Here is an 18763-nt window from a genome sequence, read left to right as displayed (position 1 = left end):
TGTATGATATGTATAGATGTGTATATGTGTATATATGTACATGTGTGTATACATGCATAGATAGGTGTATGTACACATATATATATACACAAACTTATAAAATCAGGGCTCTGATACAATCCTTAAGAATTACATCAAATTTATTAATGTTGAGTTATATGACTATATTCACATACACATATACACACATATATAAATGGAGGGGGATATTATGCAAATGAAATGTGGTAAAATGTAGACCTTTCAGAAATTACTAATTGTACTATTTTTCTATAAATAAAACTAGTTGAAAAAAAACTTTAAAGAGAGATCATGGTAAAATATTTAGGAAATTCCAAAAGTCAGCAAAAAGGTCATATACTAAATTTCTAACCAATAGGTGGTGCCAATAAGTTCCATTTTTATTTTAATGATACTAGAAAGCAAATACAATGTTCAAAAATCAGGTGCACTGATCAAATTCTTATGAATTATACCAATTGGTAATATAGAATAAAATGACTACTTGGTATGTGTGGACATAAAAATGCAACCTAACATTCTCAAAAAGCCTCCTTTCACCTCAGCCAAATAAAGAACACCACATATTTCCTGAATAGAATGAAACTGCTCTCGCTACATATTGTGGTCTCCTTATTCAGGTAATTCCTCTTAAGCTTCTGTGGGGGTTAAAAAGTATAGTTGTAGGAATACAATCATGTACACTCAACTAAGATAAAACAGACTCTAGAAACTTACCTGAATAGCAAATACGATTTCTTCTAGTTGTAAGCTACATGTGCAAACTATAGGAAATATTTCATAAATATACAGATAACATGAAAAGACTCTGAAGTTTCTCTTAGGACATACTGAACCATAGCCAATGATTTTTACACACAGTTTCAAGACTTAGAACTTAATTTGCCTCAGTAAATTATATTGGCTCAGTCTAATTTCACATTCCTAGAATTCGACTGCTATCAGAAGTGACATTTACAATATCCATTTGCTCAGCAAACCTAAATCAGGCTCACATTAATGAATATTTTTAGAATTTCAAATTCTCACAATATTGCCTTTGGATTTAAAATTCATAAAACAGCACAACTTTGGATATTTCAAACCACTCAACCTAACTAAATCTAACTGTAGAGATACAGTAATTCAATTTTTTAAAAAATCTTAAAAAGTTAAATGATCACTTGCCATTTTCTTCCAGTTTCTAAATTCAACTAAGATAGTGGTTAATGTACCTTTGCAACATAAGTTTTAGGATAGAGGGGGAAAAAGCCCAGTTAACTAGATGAATCCCTTTATCTATTAACCAGACAAGATTACAACTCCAACAGCTAGGAGGACATCAATGAAGCATAAATGGCCTGAAAATTAGCTGGTAGAATTTGTTTCCAAAACCAATTTCAAAGTTGCCTTTTTAAATCTTTTTTTAGTGCCAATGACCAAGGAATAGCAGGAGAAAGCATGGAAAAACAGTCCTTTTTAGGGTGAACTCAACTCTTGAAAACGTTTGACTGCACTGCTTCCATTTAATCAACAATTCTGTGGTCCAGAGAGAAAACAGTGGAAGTCAACATTATCTAACTGTTGTGACAGCTTACACATTAGGCACCCTAATTTCCCACTTCAATTTCTGGTGTTCTTGCTTCTCCCACTATCTTGAAGTAAGCCATTAATTAATGTGCCTCCCTTTCAATAACGAAGCTGAAAAGCTCTGGAATCCCCATCTGCTGGCCATAGAACTTCCATTCCTCCACCAAGGGTATAGATCAAGGGGATACAGAACAATGATCTACCTAGACCAAAGAGTGGGAACTTTGGTGAAAAGAGTATAGCTTTGCTTTTCTTTAAAATCGTTTTTAGGCTTCCTCCTGAGCTTCCGTTCTCTAGAGCACAATTTTAGAGTGAAGAGGCTTAGGGCTGGGTTTGCCTCAGCTTCAGAGAGGCTAGAAAGGATCAGAGAGAGAGACCAGAGAAATAGAAGGCAGAGAGAGGCAGGCTGTGTGGGCCCTGGCTGGGCCTCACCTTTGAGGAGATAAGGGTGGAGGAGAGCTGCGGTCACAAGGACAGGAGAACAGACAGGGCTTTGTAGCAGAAGCCAGGTATAAAGAGCACACGTTTGGTTGCTTAGGAATCTGAGTATCATAGTAGGCTGCAAAATAGGGATGGATCCTGCTAAAGGAAGGGAAACCCTTTATATAAGGCTCTATGGTACAGTGGTTTCTTTCGTTCTTTGCAAAGGTTACAACACGTAGCTTTTCATTTCAATACAATGGCTGTAAAGAGAAAAGGTATGACTCACGGGAAAGGATGGTTTGGATCTCACTTTCTGGTAGGGTTTCACTCAGGATTCCCGTAAGAATAAGGAGCTAGTAAAATTGACAAAACATATGGAACATCTAAAGCACAAAACACATCTAAGAATCGGAGGAACTGCCCAAGGAAACAGAATGTGCTTCCCTTCCTTCCTGGAGTTAATCAGAAGGTCAACAATTAAGTTAAAAGAAACCAGGAAGAGATATTAGGAATCAAATCAGCAGAGAGGAGATGAAGGAAACAAAGCATAGAAGGGGTTGGTTCAATAATCCAACATATCAATAATCTTACTGTGTTATTCTAAAAGTCTTCATCAAGGAGATTAAATCAGAATCCATTTTGAAACAATGAAAATAGGCAACTTAAGAGGTGAGGATAGAATATTTCAGATAGTGGCTTCAAAGTGGGTAAACAATAATAATGGTTAACATTCAACACACTTATCATGTATGAAGTCCTACGGTAAGTGCTTTGCATACATTTTTCCGTCTAATCTTCCCAATATCCCTTAAAGGATTCAAGCCTAGGACATCCTGCTTATAGAGAAAAAGCTCCTAAATACTACTCTATACTCTCTAAGAGACGACTCCCGTCTGTAAGCAGAGGGCAATTTGTGGTTTGGTTGAACTGGAACCCTGACCTTTAACACAGGCCTTAAGGATATAGGATCATTTATGTTAGGGTCTATCTGGAGATATAAATTAAAGCCTATCATTGAGAACTTCGCCAAGATTCAAGAGGCAACTGGGTATCACCTCACAGTTTGGACAATGATATATTCAAACAACCTAACAACAGATGAATGTTGTTCTGCACCAGGCACAAGTGAAGGGGGAAAGGGCTGTGAGATGAAAAGGAGCTGGGAAAGACATGTAGCCAACAGTTCAACACATCGTGGTGCGTCAAGACCACGTCTATGATGGCAGGAAGGTCAGGAACTACATGTGAAAAGTCAGAAGGTCAGGGTTAGTTTGTTATTTGTTTATCCACATAGAGAACGAACGTAAGCAAATTAAAATAACAGGGCTCCTGAGGAGAAAGAACAAGATACGTAATGGCTACCAACTCTTCTATTCACAGTTAAAAGGCAGAAGGAAAGGAGCAAGGCATAATGGATTTGTTTATGATGCATAAGAAAAACTTAAAAAATGTTAGTCTTTAAAGTGAGCCTGGAGTAGCACTGACTCAGAAGTATAATGTGAGTCATGAATGAAATTTAAACTTCCCTCGTCACCACGTCAAAAAAGTGAAAAGGAAACAAAATTAATTTCAATAGCATATTTTATTTCTCCCACGACATCTAAAATGTTATTGTTTCAACATGTAATCAATATCAAAATTATTGATGGCATATTTTTCATTTTTCTTATTGGGCCGAGTCTTCAAAATCTGGTCTGTTCTTTACAATTACAGCACATCTCAACCCTAGTGGTATACTAGGCTCATGTCTAATGGTCAATAGCAATACATGGCTACTGTCTCCTGAATTAGACAGCACAGGTCTAGGGTAAATTTAATGATAAAATGATGGTCAATGGTATCAAGAAACGTCAAATGGTTTGGACTAGAACTAGATTTGGCTGGAAGTCTACCAGTGAATTCCACAAGACATGTTCTCTAAAAAACGGCCGCTCTACCATCTTACTGAGGGAGTATTGAAATTAAACCATTTTATCCACAGAAAATCAGGAGAATTATCATTCCTTTGTGGGAAAAGAGAAGACATGCATACATAGTAGTTGTATTTCATGTTGTATTTCATTTCTCCTGTCTCCTCTGAGTCTTAGAGACTCTGGTCTCAATAGTAAGTGCTCCGAGTGTCTTGTTTGTTCAGTGGTAAATGCAGGACTTTGTCCCCCAAAAAAGGCCATCTGCATTAAATAAAACCCAAGTTATCTCCCCAACTCTTGGGAGAGGGAGGAGAAAACTGATCTCACCACTCATTACAGTCTGAAACACTGCTGTATGTGTGAGTTGGAGGTACTTATGGCTCTTACTGAATGAACCACAAAGCTCTGTCTACAGTGATTTTTCTCTTGCAGGTCAGTTTGGTCTAGCAAGATCTCCAAGGGTCTGAAAAAAAAGGTGGTTTGAATTTAAATTCCGGTTCTCCTAGTTGCCAGGTGATTGGTCTACAACACAAATATCTATGTTCAAGGTGCTTTTAAAAATCAGTATTAAAAAGCAACATATTCAGTTCAAGAAACAGCTTATTTAATTTGAAGTTTCTTTATGTCAATTAAAGCAGATGGCTGCAAGCTTTGTTTTGCTTCAATATGGGTCTGAAAGGTGGATAAGAGCAAACATATTCACCAAGTTTTTGTCTACTGACCAAACTTCAGGATATCATTATATATGGTATGCAATCTATATATGCTACATAATGTAGTATAAACTATATGTTACTATTACAACACTATGTACCATATACTACTTACAGTGGTATATAATATTTCAACTCTCCTCTGAACGAGCATACGTACATTTTTCCTCACATGCCACTGCAGTCAGCATCACTTTCCTTTTTAGCCACCTTCAGTCTGTGAACCTGTATGTTTGTCAATAATGTTGCTGCTCGCAGCCAGCCACAGGCAGCGAAGCATGTGTTTATTGGACCTCCCTGAAGACTGCTGCTTATCAAACTTGTTTCCACAAAACAGTCACAAATCCAAGCATATTTCTCATGTGATTTTTAGCTTTCATTAACAACTTACAAGTCTGAAGACTTGGTACCAATGAACAAATTCAGATGATCTTTTTTGTTTCAAGAAGAATGAAATACATTTTTTATAGGGAGTTATAAGTACAAGCCTATCATAGCATACGAAGATGTACCAGAATATTCATCGAGCATTTTTAAAGTTAGGGAGTGAATGGAGAGAAAAACAAAGGGCGGATAATTTCCTTCCCACACAAATAAAAGAAAGGGCTTGGAATGAAAAGTATAGGGAAAATCAGCCGGCTCATATACTCACCTGCATTGGAGCCAGTCAAGTTATAACGTGCATTCAGCTTTTTGATGATGTTCTCATGGATTTGGTACCACTCACTTTCTGTGTTACACCTGTGAAAACATTAACACTCCATTAAGTTTTACTGATGCATGTGATCCAGCAATGACCCTCATACTCAAAAGAGTATACCTGCTCTTTTCATTGTAACCACTGTAATGTACTTCCTTGGAGTCCCCATCAACCTGTTGCAATTGACTGTCAGTTTTAGCATGGTTGTCCCAGGATGAGCAGGAATGCCTGTATCTAGTAATGCCTGCCCACCTACCTACCTCATGACAGAAGCAGCTGGGATTAACAACTAACAGAAGACAAGTGGACCCAAAACAGAGAGAAATCTCAGAGAACAATGCATACAGGGGAAGGCAGGCCCAACTGAGTTCAACTCCCTGAATTCAAACTCTCACGATTAACCAAGCTATTTTCTTTAGGTGAGTTTATTTATCCTTGTCTTAATTTCCCCATCTGTGAAACAGGGGTAATATACTAGAACTTTAAACAAACGTGGGCTTAGGATAATTCCTGGCATATAATAAATGCTCAATAAATTAGTTCTCATTAGCAAGGTCTCTGCCTACTGTAACATGAACAGGTTTGCCTAGCATCCAAATGCAGCAAATTAAGCAAATGAAATTGACATTAACACAGCTTGCACTGGCAAAACACTGGCAGGATTTACCAAAGAATAATAAAATTACTCTTTCAGAGCTTCCACATAGGGCATCTCTCTGTCTTCTCACAGCTATCTGTACCTCTTTCTCTTAGCTTTTATCAATTGGTCATGTTATCTTTGTTTACATGGTGTAGTTCACCTGGTAGACTGTTAAGGTCCTTGAGGATTGGATCTAGGACTGGCTGATATCTGAGTTTCCTTTAGTACTTTGAATGTTGTGGATGCTTAAAACTGTCAGTTGCGTGAATGAATAGATGGATGTCCCTCTGCCTGGTAACTCATGATGATTTGTAAGCATATGGTTCTGCTATCCATCCTTACTGACACTACTCTCCCAGATTTGCTAGGGAAAACTTCCTTCATCTGAACGTATGTGTAAATTCACTATTTTATTATCCATGAATGTGTCCTCCCAGGAGGCCTGAACGTCAAGATTATGTACACTATCAATCAAAATCTTCCACAGAACAGGTTCTGTTTCCTAGTGATCAAGTCTGAGTCAGATAATTTACAATTATTTTCTTACATATTTATTTATTTTATAGCCACAGGATTTTGCAGGATGAACATGATGGAGGTGATTTTTGAGCCAGTTAACAGCGGGATACCAAACTGAGCACCGAATCTTAGAAGACCGGAAAATTAAGATGGAATGAAACCATCCCACCTGTCCAGTTGTAAGACACCAAATTGCCATTGAGCACACTCTGCCTCCAGTTTTCTTATTTCAGCCCAGTAGGGAAGGAAGAAAGATGGCTTACTTCCTATTAGATAGTTAAGTGATTCCAGAATTCATGCTTTTAGCTTACAAAACTGAAAAAACAAAATAAAACAAAAACAAAACCTCCGAAAGTATGTGACTAAAATATCTTCCATGCTCAGGCCGGATTTTGTTATTGTTATTTATCTGAGTCCCAGATGGGCTGGGGGTTCAGTCACCTTAACAAGCAGAAATTTCTCCCAAATTGTTTCTAATAAGCACTTTCCCATGTTTGACTAAATTCACAGTTCCTCCCTAATCTACAGTGGCTGTTTTGAGTGGCATTACTCTTGAAACAGCACCACCATTTGCCGAATGGGCATCTTTAAGGAATTTCTCTTAGAACAAGAATTACCCAAAACCTTATTTGATGCTTAAGGAAAAGCAGACAATAAAAAGCCACAAAGAGCAGAACAATTTGTCTTCATGAGTGTGAGTGTCCCGCACAGGCAGGGGTCTTGTTCAGCTGGCTGCATAATCAAGGGTGATGATGGGACTGTCTGTCCCTCTGTTCTCCCAGTGGCAGGACACCTATAGTACTTGCTACTCACACCTGGAAAGACTACTTTAAGAAATGATGAGTGTGTGTTTGTGAGGAATTTTAGTTTGCCACATTAAAAAAAGCTACATAAGCAGCAGCATCACATGACTAGACTGGGGTGTGAAACAACACCTGGAAAATTACAAACTATTAACTGGGTTTGTTGTGAGGGCAAAATGAAATGACACAAGCAGAGTGCTTTCCACAGTTCCTCATACATAGTAAGTACACAGTAAAGGGTAGTTATTATTAGTCATTAGTATTTCAAATAAATTGCCTTTTATGACTACCAGTTGAGTATGGAAAGAAAGGCATCACGGATTTAAGCTTAACAACTGAAATTGAGGGTCGCTATGTGATAAAAAGAGTAGCAACTTTTACCACCCACTAAATTTGCCAAAATTTTCAAGTTTACATCAACATCACAGGCATCTCCCTTTGTAAGAGGGATTAAGAGAGTTTCCAGTCCTAAACCACAGACCATAGTTTAATCTTTGTCAATGAATTATTAACTGTGTTACAAAGGTCCCATTGGATGGACAGTAGGAAAATCCATGAAACCCTGAAGCAGAAGTCAAAAAGGCAATTTTAATATATGTCCCAAAGGCAGTGGGCTACTTGTGTTACCATCACCTAAGAAAAAAACACTGGCACATATCGGATATATTAACACAACCTCCAGAATGGAATACAAAAGCCAGCTCACTCATGGAGGTAGCCAAGGGCATGGTCCTCACACCAGGAGTGTGGAAACCTAATGGGTCGGCTCTGAAGATGTTGTTGTGTATCAGGCCTCAATGTCCAAGCCTGTGGGGAGGTGGCATGGTGGTGTGAGCCAAACCCATGTGCATTTAAAAAATCATTAATTTAGGATTTGGAACATATTAGGCGACTTTCTTAGCAGAGCATTATGGGTTCAACTATATTCCCCAATAAAGGTAATGTTGAAGTCCTAACCTCCAGTACCTCAGAATATGACTTTATTTGAAAAGAGGGTCTTTACAGAGATAATCGTATAAGAAGGTTACTAGAGTGAACCACAATCTAATATGACTGTATCTTTATAAAAAGAAGAAATTTGTAGCTGGGCATGGTGGCATGTGCCTGTAATCCTTGCTACTCAGGTGGCTGAGGCAGGAGAATCGCTTGAACCCGGGAGGCAGAGGTTGTAGTGAGCTGAGATTGTTCCACTGTACTCCAGCCTGGGTGAGACCCTGTCTCAAAAAAAAAAGGGGGGGGGGTAGGGTGGGGTGGGTGATTGGACCCAGAGAAAGCCATGAATGCTGTGTGAAGATGAAGGCAGAAGTCAGAGTGATGCGTCTACAAGCCACGGACTCCCAACAACTGGCAGCAAAGCACCAGAAGCCAGGAGAGAGGCATGGAGCAGATTCATCCTCATAGACCTCAGAATTAGCCAGTCATGCCAATATCTTGATCTGCGAACCGTGAGATAATACATTTCTATTGTTTAAAACCCATTTATGCCTACTGTTCCATTATTGGAACGCTAAGCATGTGGAGTTATTTATATCCTACTGCTCAAGGTCATCACCATGGTATGATTGCAAAAATTTAAAAAATTGCAATCTCAGGCATAAATGGGTTAATCCACACTGTTTGTGGTACTTTGTTATGGCAGGTCCAGCAAAGTAACACCGAGAGTAGGTTGGAAATCATATGAGCTCCCTTTTCCCAATTCTAATTAATTTACTTCAAAAGTACTTTCACTTTTCAAAAACACATTGATTGTCTGAAGGTAAAGACGTGCACAGTTTATAAATTCAAAGGTGGTATTCCACATAGTAGATAGTCTACCTAGTTGATAAACTGTCTGCACTCATTGGTTCTTGCTTCAGTAATTCCTCTGACTGGCAAACTGTGGTTTGAGGGTTCACTTGGCTCACTTGCAAAAAGTCTACAGATTACTGGGTTTTTGAGGAATGGCTCATAAACCATCCACTGTTCTTCTCTACCGAAGTAAAATAGCATTCGCCCAAGTAGGACCCACACGTACCCCGGCGCCCAACCCAGCCTCCACCACGTGCATGGTTCTTACATGTACACTTTCAGAATGAGGTCATCCTTTGTCTCTCCTGTTAGCAGGTCAGCAATGCTAAGAACTGCACAGCCAAAGGGTCGTCGGTACTGGACACTACAGGCATTCTTTTTTTCTCCTGCTCCCATTCGACCTGTTCAATTAAAAAGCAAACATTACCCACAGAGCCATTCGATTAGCTGCATCTTAGGCAGAGAAATATCCAGCTACACAATAGGCCACATGAAATGTAATGGGCAATAAAAAGCGTCTGGGTTGGGCATAACAGAAGATATTCCTTCAGTTTTGGACTCTCTCTCCAATCACCTAGCTGTGTGACCTTGGGTAAGCCACTTAAATTCTGGGCATCAGTTGCCATCTGTAAAACACAAAGAATGGAACAAATCTCATGTTTGGGAACCATCCCCTGACCCCTGAGATTCGTGAAGGCACCCCACGAAGTTCATGTCACTAAAGGCAGTAATGGTGACTCTCCCATTTTCTATTTTTCAATAAATTCTATATTCAAAAAAACTATTTAAAAAATTTCACCTGTGAAAGGAGTAGTTTGAGGTTGTCTGAAGTATGGCAAGTCAGCACAGGTGATCAACTGCACACACTCCTGCCTCAGCTCTCAGGCTGTTCATAACTCAGTTATCACCAAAATGGTTTTAACTGTTATAAAGTTTTAACTTGTTTAAAATGTTGCAGATTTTAAAATATGTTATTAATATATTTCTCTAATTTATTAGTGTTTATTATGAGAGGATTATTTTGAAGACAAAAAGTGAAAAGTATACTGAAGTTGAAATATAACAAGGTGGGAAAAATGATTTTTAAAAATCTGCAAATTTGTCTCTAGATGCTTTTCGACAGAACCATAAAATTGTTTCTAACTGAGCAAAATTCTCCTACAGCACATCAAGATATCTCCAGCAATTCCAAAATCTAATGTGAAGTAGGAAAAATGGGATGACACTATCCAATTTGTCTTTCATTCTTCAGTAGTAAAATAAACCTCTGCAAAAAGTGACACCTCTACAAGATGTCACTTTTGAGGAAATGCAGCCCAAAAACCTCTTAGTTAGAATCAAAACTAAAAAATGGCCAAAAAATCTATTTGTTTTTCAGATGCGCAAAATGTAAGAATTCAAAATACCAGGTTTTCATGATCTGATCGCATATGTATGGCCAAATTTTACTCTACAAAAATTTATTATAAATTCTGCCTGAAAATCAAACACTTTATGTCATACTTGAGTTTAATTATCAACCAATCTGACTTCCACTTACACAACCGATTTAGACAAATTTAAAACTTTGGTCACATTTTTAAATAAAAAAAAAGGTCTCAATTTATCTTTATTTTGAATATTATTACAGAATTTTATATTAGAATGAAATATTAATATGTACTCCAGTCTTTATCAATATCGTGGTTTAAAACTTATTACATTTCCTTGTAAATACAAGATGACAAAGGGATATGATTTCTGAGTGGAGCACTTCAAAGTTATTTAACATCAGAAAAGAAGTTCCTTAGTAAAAAAGAAACTTAGAAACTGTGAACAAGATTATTCCTAATGACTTTTGCTAGCTCCCACAATTTACACAAGGGGATACACACATTTCAGTCCTTTTCTTCGTTTTTAAACAACCCCTTCATCTAAAGCTGCACTAAAGAAAAAACAGTAGGGGAGAGAAGGAATGGCAAAATAAGGGAGTAAGGTTGATGGGAGAAGTGTAGCTCTCACAACCACTTAAGACTCTTCAATAAGGATTTTGTCACTTGTGACCACTGAGAAGCTTATGTGGTCCAGCTGACTCATGTCTTCAAACATGAAAGTTTAAGGTTTTTGTGTGGGAGCTGTGGGTGCCATAGCTTTGGACACCATTCTAATTACTATGCTGAAAAAATGATCTGGTGCCGGATTGGTGGCACCAACTCTAGGATTAGTAAGAATTCACAGTTCTGACTGGGCTTTGGGAAACCAGATCAGTTTTCTAGGCACATTCCTCTAAGCAGGAAGGAAGGTAGCAGGAGTGAGGAAAGGGGAAAATACTGAGCAATCAGCCAAAAGTCAAAAGGGAGGCAGTGAGGCACAGAGGTTGAAGGAACTTACTGGCATGGGCAGGAAGATATAAAACTATTAAATTCTCTCCTTTTTTTCCTCTCCATCTTTCTAAAGAGCTAGACTTAAATTCCCAAAAGTGAGGTGCTATTGCTCCTGCTTTCTGTAGCCAGTGAGGGCCAATGTGCCCTTTTCCTACTAAATAGGTACAAGGAACATTCTATTAAGAAGCATGTGTCCCTGACAGACAGCAATCTGGCACTAATTTCACTGGATCAAGGGAGCTGGCAGAGTACATCTTAACCTATCTTAGTGTATTTTACCTTAATCTCACTTGTCCCTCAGTCTCAGAGTGTTGAACTGGTAAATGTTTTTTGCAATAATCCCAGAGAAGTATTCATTTGCCTAAAACTGAGGACAAGGACAAGGAGGTAATTTCTGATTCAACATTCATTCTAATGACTTAATGACCATAACAATCTTTTTTTTTGAGACGGAGTCTTGGCACTGTCACCCAGGCTAGAGTGCAATGGTGCGATCGTGGCTTACTGCAGTCTCCATCTCCTGGGTTCAAGCAATCCCCCTGCCTCAGCTTCCCAAGTAGCTGGGATTACAGGCGTGAGCCACCACGCCTAGCTAATTTTTGTATTTTTAGTAGAGACGGAGTTTCTCTATGTTGGTCAGGCTGGTCACAAACTCCTGACTTCAGGTGATCCACCCGCCTCGGCCTCCCAAAGTGCTGGGATTATAGGTGTGAGCCACCGTGCCTGGCCCAAAGCAATCTTAATATAAAGTGTAATTACAAATTAAACAGTAAGCATTTGAAGGACTGCCCTGTGATGGGCAGTACTACTGAGGTGGCTTCCTTGGTAACAATGCTGTGAGTGAAGTCCATGGGCCAGAAGCGCACACACCTTGCTGCATGGTTTTTTTTTGTTTTTGTTTTTACCGCCCCAAACCCATAGAAATCTTTGAGAAAGTTCTAAAAGCAAAAGTGGTTTACTTTTTCTCTTACTATAGGAGATATTCAATTTTAGCGATGTTTACATGAAGATATATAAAATCACATTTTACTTTAACCATTGGTGTTATACATTTGAATTTAAACAAACACAGATTAAATAACAAACTACCTCTGCCATCCTGAGAACAGACAGGCTTTATCTCATAAGAAAACAGCAGCATGGGTTCTAACTTTTCCAACCTTTTCAAAGATTCTTCTGAATTTTTTTCATTAGACTCATTTATAAAAAGAAAAATAAAACATAACTAAAAAATATCTATTTTTTATTTCTCCTGTCCTTCAAATATAAAAATAGCATAAAATGAAAACAGGTTTTCAGAATAGATTTTTATGAGAAAAAACACATAGAAAATCTATGCTGGAACGAAAGCACGTTTTTTAATAGCCTTACTAAACGCACAATGTAGTTATCCTGTACATAAAACAAAGGCCTATAAAAATAAATCATCTTGCAGGACTGCATGGCAAGATATTACTGTCTTGCACAAGTATTCCTAGGCAAGTAATGGAGTACAGTTAGTGAAGAAGTGAGAACAAATTCCTAATGACTGGTTAGACTTAATGGAAAAACTGTGTCGGTTACACTGTTCCTCAATTCACCTAGTTCCTCTGCCATAAAATGCCTGCTTTTAAAGGGATTTTATGTGTAAAAATAACGGAACACATTCTGGCTTCATTGAGCAAGTTCATCACAGAACATTAAAGTGGGTTCCACAAGATGTTAAGAAGTGCTACATTATATAAGTGTTTTCACAGTCAAATCAAATTTGAGAAAATCTGGGGTCAACAAAGTTAGACAGGCATATTTATTTTTCCCTTTAGAACATCTCAGACCCTTTAATAAACTGATGACATTATACAACTTAAAAAAACATTCAGTATTCAGTATTTCACAGCCTGTTTTTCTTGTAGCACCTTCTGGAATAACGCTCTGAAGCATTCTGCACTTTGGAAAATGCCAATTTATATAGAGTTTTCATTAACTTATGGGAAATTCAGCTCTTAAAAATTCATTTTATGCTAACAGAAATTCGTATTTTAAGACAAACACAGCTGGGAGTGGTGGCTCGTTCCTGTATTCCTAGCATTTTGGGAGGATGAGGTGAGCAGATAACCTGAGGCCAGGGCTTGCTTCAAGACCAGCCTGGCCAACATGGTGAAACCCCGTCTCTACTAAAAACACAAAAATTAGCCAGGCGTGGTGGTGCACGCCTGTCATCACAGCTACTCGGGAGGCTGAGGCAGGAGAATCACCTGAACGCAGGAAGCAGAGGTTGCAGTGAGCCGAGATTGTACCACTGCACTCCAGCCTGGGTGACAGGGACGCTGTCTCAAAAAAAAAAAAAAAAAAAAAAAAAAAGACAAACAATTTTTGAATCAAATATGTTTGAGAAGACTAACAGAACAAAATGAAACACAATAAACTTCACAAGTACTTATATTAAAAGAGACCAAAATCTGTTTATGGTAGATGAAGAGGTCGTATGTGGAGTTGGAAGATCAAGGAACAATTCACAACTTCTGTGATTCTGGAATTCAAATCTGGCTTTGATATCTTTCTGATTCAGACAGCAAATAAACCACAACGACACAGAAACCTCTCAGCATTTCTTCTCTCTGTTCCTTCCTCTACTGCACTATGAAGTACTGTACCTACCGATTCGGATAATGTGCACGGTGATATAGATGTCCTTTCTTAGATCGCTGCTACCCAAATCCTACAAACAAATGAAGTTTGGTTATTTTGGAAGTCATGGGCAGCACTTAAAGGGCATAGCACTTTATTTTCACAAATAAAAGAAGAAAGACAGAGATGAACAACAACATTCTTAATGGAATGTTTGTAGCAGAAGTACATGATTTAAATCCTGTTCTAAAAATCTCATTACAATCAAATTTAGGTCAATTAATACCAAGTAATACCTTAATGAAGTGACCACTGTTGATTCAATCTCTCAGTCCTTCATTCTTTAAACATTTATCAACCACATACTAAATACCAGGTGTCTTGCCGAGTGCAATTACTGTTTGTTTGGGTTTTTTTGGAGATGGAGTTTCGCTCATGTAGGCCAGGCTGGAGTACAGTGGCGCATCTCAGCTCACCGCAACCTCCACCTCCGGGGTTCAAGCGATTCTCCTGCGTCAGCTTCCCGCCTGCTATCACACCGGCTAATTTTTGTATTTTTAGTAAAGATGGGAGTTTCACCATGTTGCCCAGGCTGGTCTCGAACTCCTGACCTCAGGTGATCCACCCACCTCAGCCTCCCAAAGTGTTGGGAATACAAGCATGAGCCACTGTGCCTGGCAATCACTGTTATACTTTGGCAGCAGTATTAACAGGAGCAGTAATACATTAAAGGAATTAAAGTAACCCCGGAAGGCGATATTCAGAATTCTGGGCACTAATGTAATTTGTGTATTATTTATATAAAGTTTAAGCAAATTCACTATGTTTTCTCACAGTAATTTATTTCTCCTAAATAGTATGAATCATAACTAGATGAATCTGACTCATGAATGAAACAAGATCCACTCACCACGAAGAGGGAGCAATGTCGTTCCGGTTTATCAGGGGCTTTGGGAAGCCCATTTCTATTCAGCCTCAAGAAAAATCTCTCACTACAAGAGAAAAACCATTTAACAATTTGAAAATTATTTAATAAATATTTGTCCCTCTGTAACTACTCTTCATCACAACAGGTAAGTTAAATATTAGGTTGTTCATTTAATACCAACGTAGCTTATATAAATTAGGAGAGCTCCCAAGACAACAAATATTTGCTTCACTTCTGATAAAACTGGCAAAGCAGCAACTGCAAAGGCAGAAAGCACATATATACAAACAGACATTAACTTCTGGAAGACTTGAATACATTTTTATGTGAGTAATATCAGTATTATTCCAAAAAGTAGAAATAAATGTACTAAAAGAGAAAATACAATCTAACATGTGTCATGTGCTTGTAACTAAGATTTCTTTTTCATGTTTTATGTCACATTATTTAATTAACATTAAAGACATTATTCTGAGTGCTATCTATTAGAAGGCTCATATTTTATGGTCTTATAAGTCTACAATGCAAAACACAAGTAGAGATTTCAAAAAATGAAACTTAAATTTTCTTTGGTCTACAAATGGAAGATCTCAAACTCCCCCAATGCCACCTAGATTTAATGGAAACACAAATAATGCTGTTGATCAGCCACTAATTCATAGCAACAAATACTTATAGATGCCATTTATTTGTTTATTTATTATTATTTTGTGACAGAGTTTCACTCTGTTGTTCAGGCTGAAGTGCAGTGATGTGAACCCGGTTCACTGCAACTTCCGCCTCCTGGATTCAAGAGATTCTCCTGTCTTAGTCTCCCGAGTGGCTGGGAATACAGGTGCACGTCACCATGCCTGGCTAATTTCTGTATTTTTAGTAGAGGCAGCATTTCACCATGTTGGCCAGGGTGGTCTCGAACCACTGGCCTCAAGTGATCTGCTTGCCTCAGCCTCCCGATGTGCTGCAATTACAGGCATGAGCCACTACGGATGCCCAGCCATGGATGCCATTTAGATCCAAGGTGTTCAACAAAATAAAACGACTATAATCCCACAAAAAAAATTAATCTATCAACTACTATGAGCTTCAAATTTTAACTGAATTTCAAAACCAATAGAATTAATAGTCGGCTGTCTCAGGCAATGAGCACACAATCAACATCTACGGAATGTGAAATTATCAGATGCTATGGTTTGGTCAGTGTAGCTTCAGCCTAGGGAACAAGCAGGGAAATGGAAAGCAGGACAGTAATCAAAGGCTCAGATCTGTGTTATCAACAGACCCTTGCCTTAAATAATGGCTCTGTCATTCAAATACACATAAGAGGAGAAATGAGAACCATAAAAAGATCTCTAAGGAAGCATATGAATTTGAATTGATGGCTGTTTTGGAACACTTACTCTCTTTGGTGATCTAAGTCTAGATATGTTTAACAGATTCAACTACCTGGCTTATCTCATCTTTTACTTGTATTATGCCCATTTCTGACTTTTCCTAAGAGAAAGGGCAACCAATACATATTTCTGAGGGGCCATTTTCACTCTTATTACCCTTATTTTTTCCCATGAAACAGATGGCCAATAGGCAGGTATGAAGAGAATAAAAACTGCTGTAGGGATCCTCAACTGAAGCTGAAGTTCACATGTGATATGATTCCAAACTGGAGGCTGGGAATGACAGCTACAACTGCAGACGCAGAGATCAATTAATCTTATCCAATTGCCATTTACCATCATTCAAGGAAAATGACTGTAAGCTCTCTTCACAAAAGAAAGTGCACTATTATTTCAATTTATTATTATTATTATTATTATTTTAGATGAAGTCTCAAGTCTCACTCTGTCACTCAGGTTTTAGTATAGTGGTACAATCTTGGCTCACTGCAACCTCTGCCTCATGGGTTCAAGAGAGTCTCCTGACTCAGCTTCCTGAGCAGCTGGGACTATAGGTATGTGCCACCTCACCCAGTTAATGTTTTTAGTAGAGACTGGGTTTCATCATGTTGGCCAGGCTGGTTTTGAACTCCTGACCACAGGTGATCCTCCTGCCTCAGCCTCCCAAAGTGTTGGGACTACAGGCATGAGCCACCACATCTGGCTTATTTCAAATTTAAAATCAATGAAAAGGAAATGTGCATGAATTTATCTTGGGACAAAGTGATCATACTTTAACCATATTATTAGGTAAGACTTTTTTGGGAATTTACCACTTGACAGGTACTCTGCCAAGGACTTTACATAAATTATCTCATTTTATCTTCACTATGCCTTTAGAAAATAGGTACTATTATAATGACCATTTTACAGATGGGAAAAGTGAGAAATAGTAAATAGTTTTACTCAAGGTCACAGAGATGGTGTGTGGCTGAGCAGAGACTCTATCCCATGTATTCATTCAAAACTCTAACACTCCATTAGAATGCTATAAGGTAAATTCCTCTTCTTCTCTATAGAAATATTGAGCAAATATTTCCAGAATATTGAGATAAAGGAGAAGTCATCATTTGCCTGGGGCACCCACTCAGTCACGCCTGGTCCCAAGAGTTCAAGGTAACTTTCTCTATACCCTTCCTAGGCTAAGAGGAATGAAAGAAGTGGGAATCTTGACTTAGCAGTTTTCAAAGAAATCTTTGGTTTGAAATTGTTTTCTGGTAGTTTTCTTTAATAAAACATGCTTAGAAATTATTTTATTAAACAAAAAAACTCCAAAAAGATTTAAGAACTCAGCTTTATTTAGTCAAAACTGCTAAGGTTTAAGGATGATATTTAGTCTGTTTCTTAGTAATCAGTTACCTACTAACATATATTTAATGATTACATTTTAGCACAAAACATAAGCAATGTGAGCATTTTCCCCTGTCCTATATCATTGACCTTATGTTCTATTTCGTATTTTTTGAGATGTACTTAGGTTTGAAGCTTCTCTTTATCACCACAGAAACATTTGAAGCAAATTTCACATTATCTTCTAATAGGTCAGTCTAAAATGATGGACACCAGTAAGATTAAAATACAAAAAACAATAAGGCATTTTCAATATTAAAACCTTAACTTTAATAATGATATAAAATCTAATTCCATATCTGCACATTTCATCGATATTTTGGAAAATAATGTTTCCTAAAGTATTCTATTACATAAAGAGACCCTTTTTGCTCTGTCACTATTTTAATTTCACTAGTCTAGACAGAATCCTGATTATGCAAGTATTATACTATATCATATCCTGTTTCAGAAAGAATATCAATAAGTACTAAGCCAATGACATATCCCTTAGCTTAAGCATGCCTTAAGGGGGAGATAAAAATAGACTGAAGATGGGTACTACGGAGAAATAATTCATGTGCAGTTCTTTTTAAAAGCCAGAGATTTTTTTTAAAAAAAAAGAAAAAATAAAGAAAAACGTTTATGGCCAATTAAAAAAATCCTTTTTATTCATTTGATGACATGCTATCATTATACAAACTCAAATCAATTTATCTTCTGCTTTGGTGATACAGCAACTAATCACTCAGCAAATGGTTTTGGACCAAAAAAAGACCTATAATAACACATTTCAGAATTTTTGGATTATAATTACTTACCCACACTGAAATGTTTGGAGAATATCGGAAGGTTCGCCTTTGATGCCCAGAGAAAAACTCAACAAGTCAATAATATTGCATTCCTATTTTGCGCCTTTCTTTCTAGACAGGGTCTCACTCTCTTGCTCATGCTGGAGTGCAGTGGCGCTATATAGCTCACTGCAACCTCCACCTCCCAGGTTCAAGCGATTCTCCTGCC

At 37.8% G+C, this 18763-nt stretch overlaps 1 protein-coding gene across 3 annotated transcripts in view; it reads right to left on the bottom strand.

Annotated features, from left to right (window-relative positions):
• DOCK4 (dedicator of cytokinesis 4) overlaps positions 1-18763 on the bottom strand; it is a 480387-nt gene that overhangs the window by 203219 nt on the left and 258405 nt on the right. For all 3 annotated transcript variants that reach the window (XM_010344060.3, XM_010344067.3, XM_003921080.4), the window contains exons 9-12: positions 14967-15048; positions 14087-14147; positions 9355-9487; positions 5289-5377 (exon numbers count right to left, since the gene is read on the bottom strand). In XM_010344060.3, coding sequence (XP_010342362.3) covers positions 5289-5377; positions 9355-9487; positions 14087-14147; positions 14967-15048 — 365 coding nt within the window. The remainder of the gene's footprint in view (positions 1-5288; positions 5378-9354; positions 9488-14086; positions 14148-14966; positions 15049-18763) is intronic.

Source organism: Saimiri boliviensis, chromosome 10, assembly GCF_048565385.1.
Source record: "Saimiri boliviensis isolate mSaiBol1 chromosome 10, mSaiBol1.pri, whole genome shotgun sequence".
Lineage (NCBI taxonomy): Eukaryota > Metazoa > Chordata > Mammalia > Primates > Cebidae > Saimiri > Saimiri boliviensis.
The sequence above is the reverse complement of the archived record's forward strand: the minus strand, read 5'-3'. Positions and strand labels throughout refer to the sequence as shown.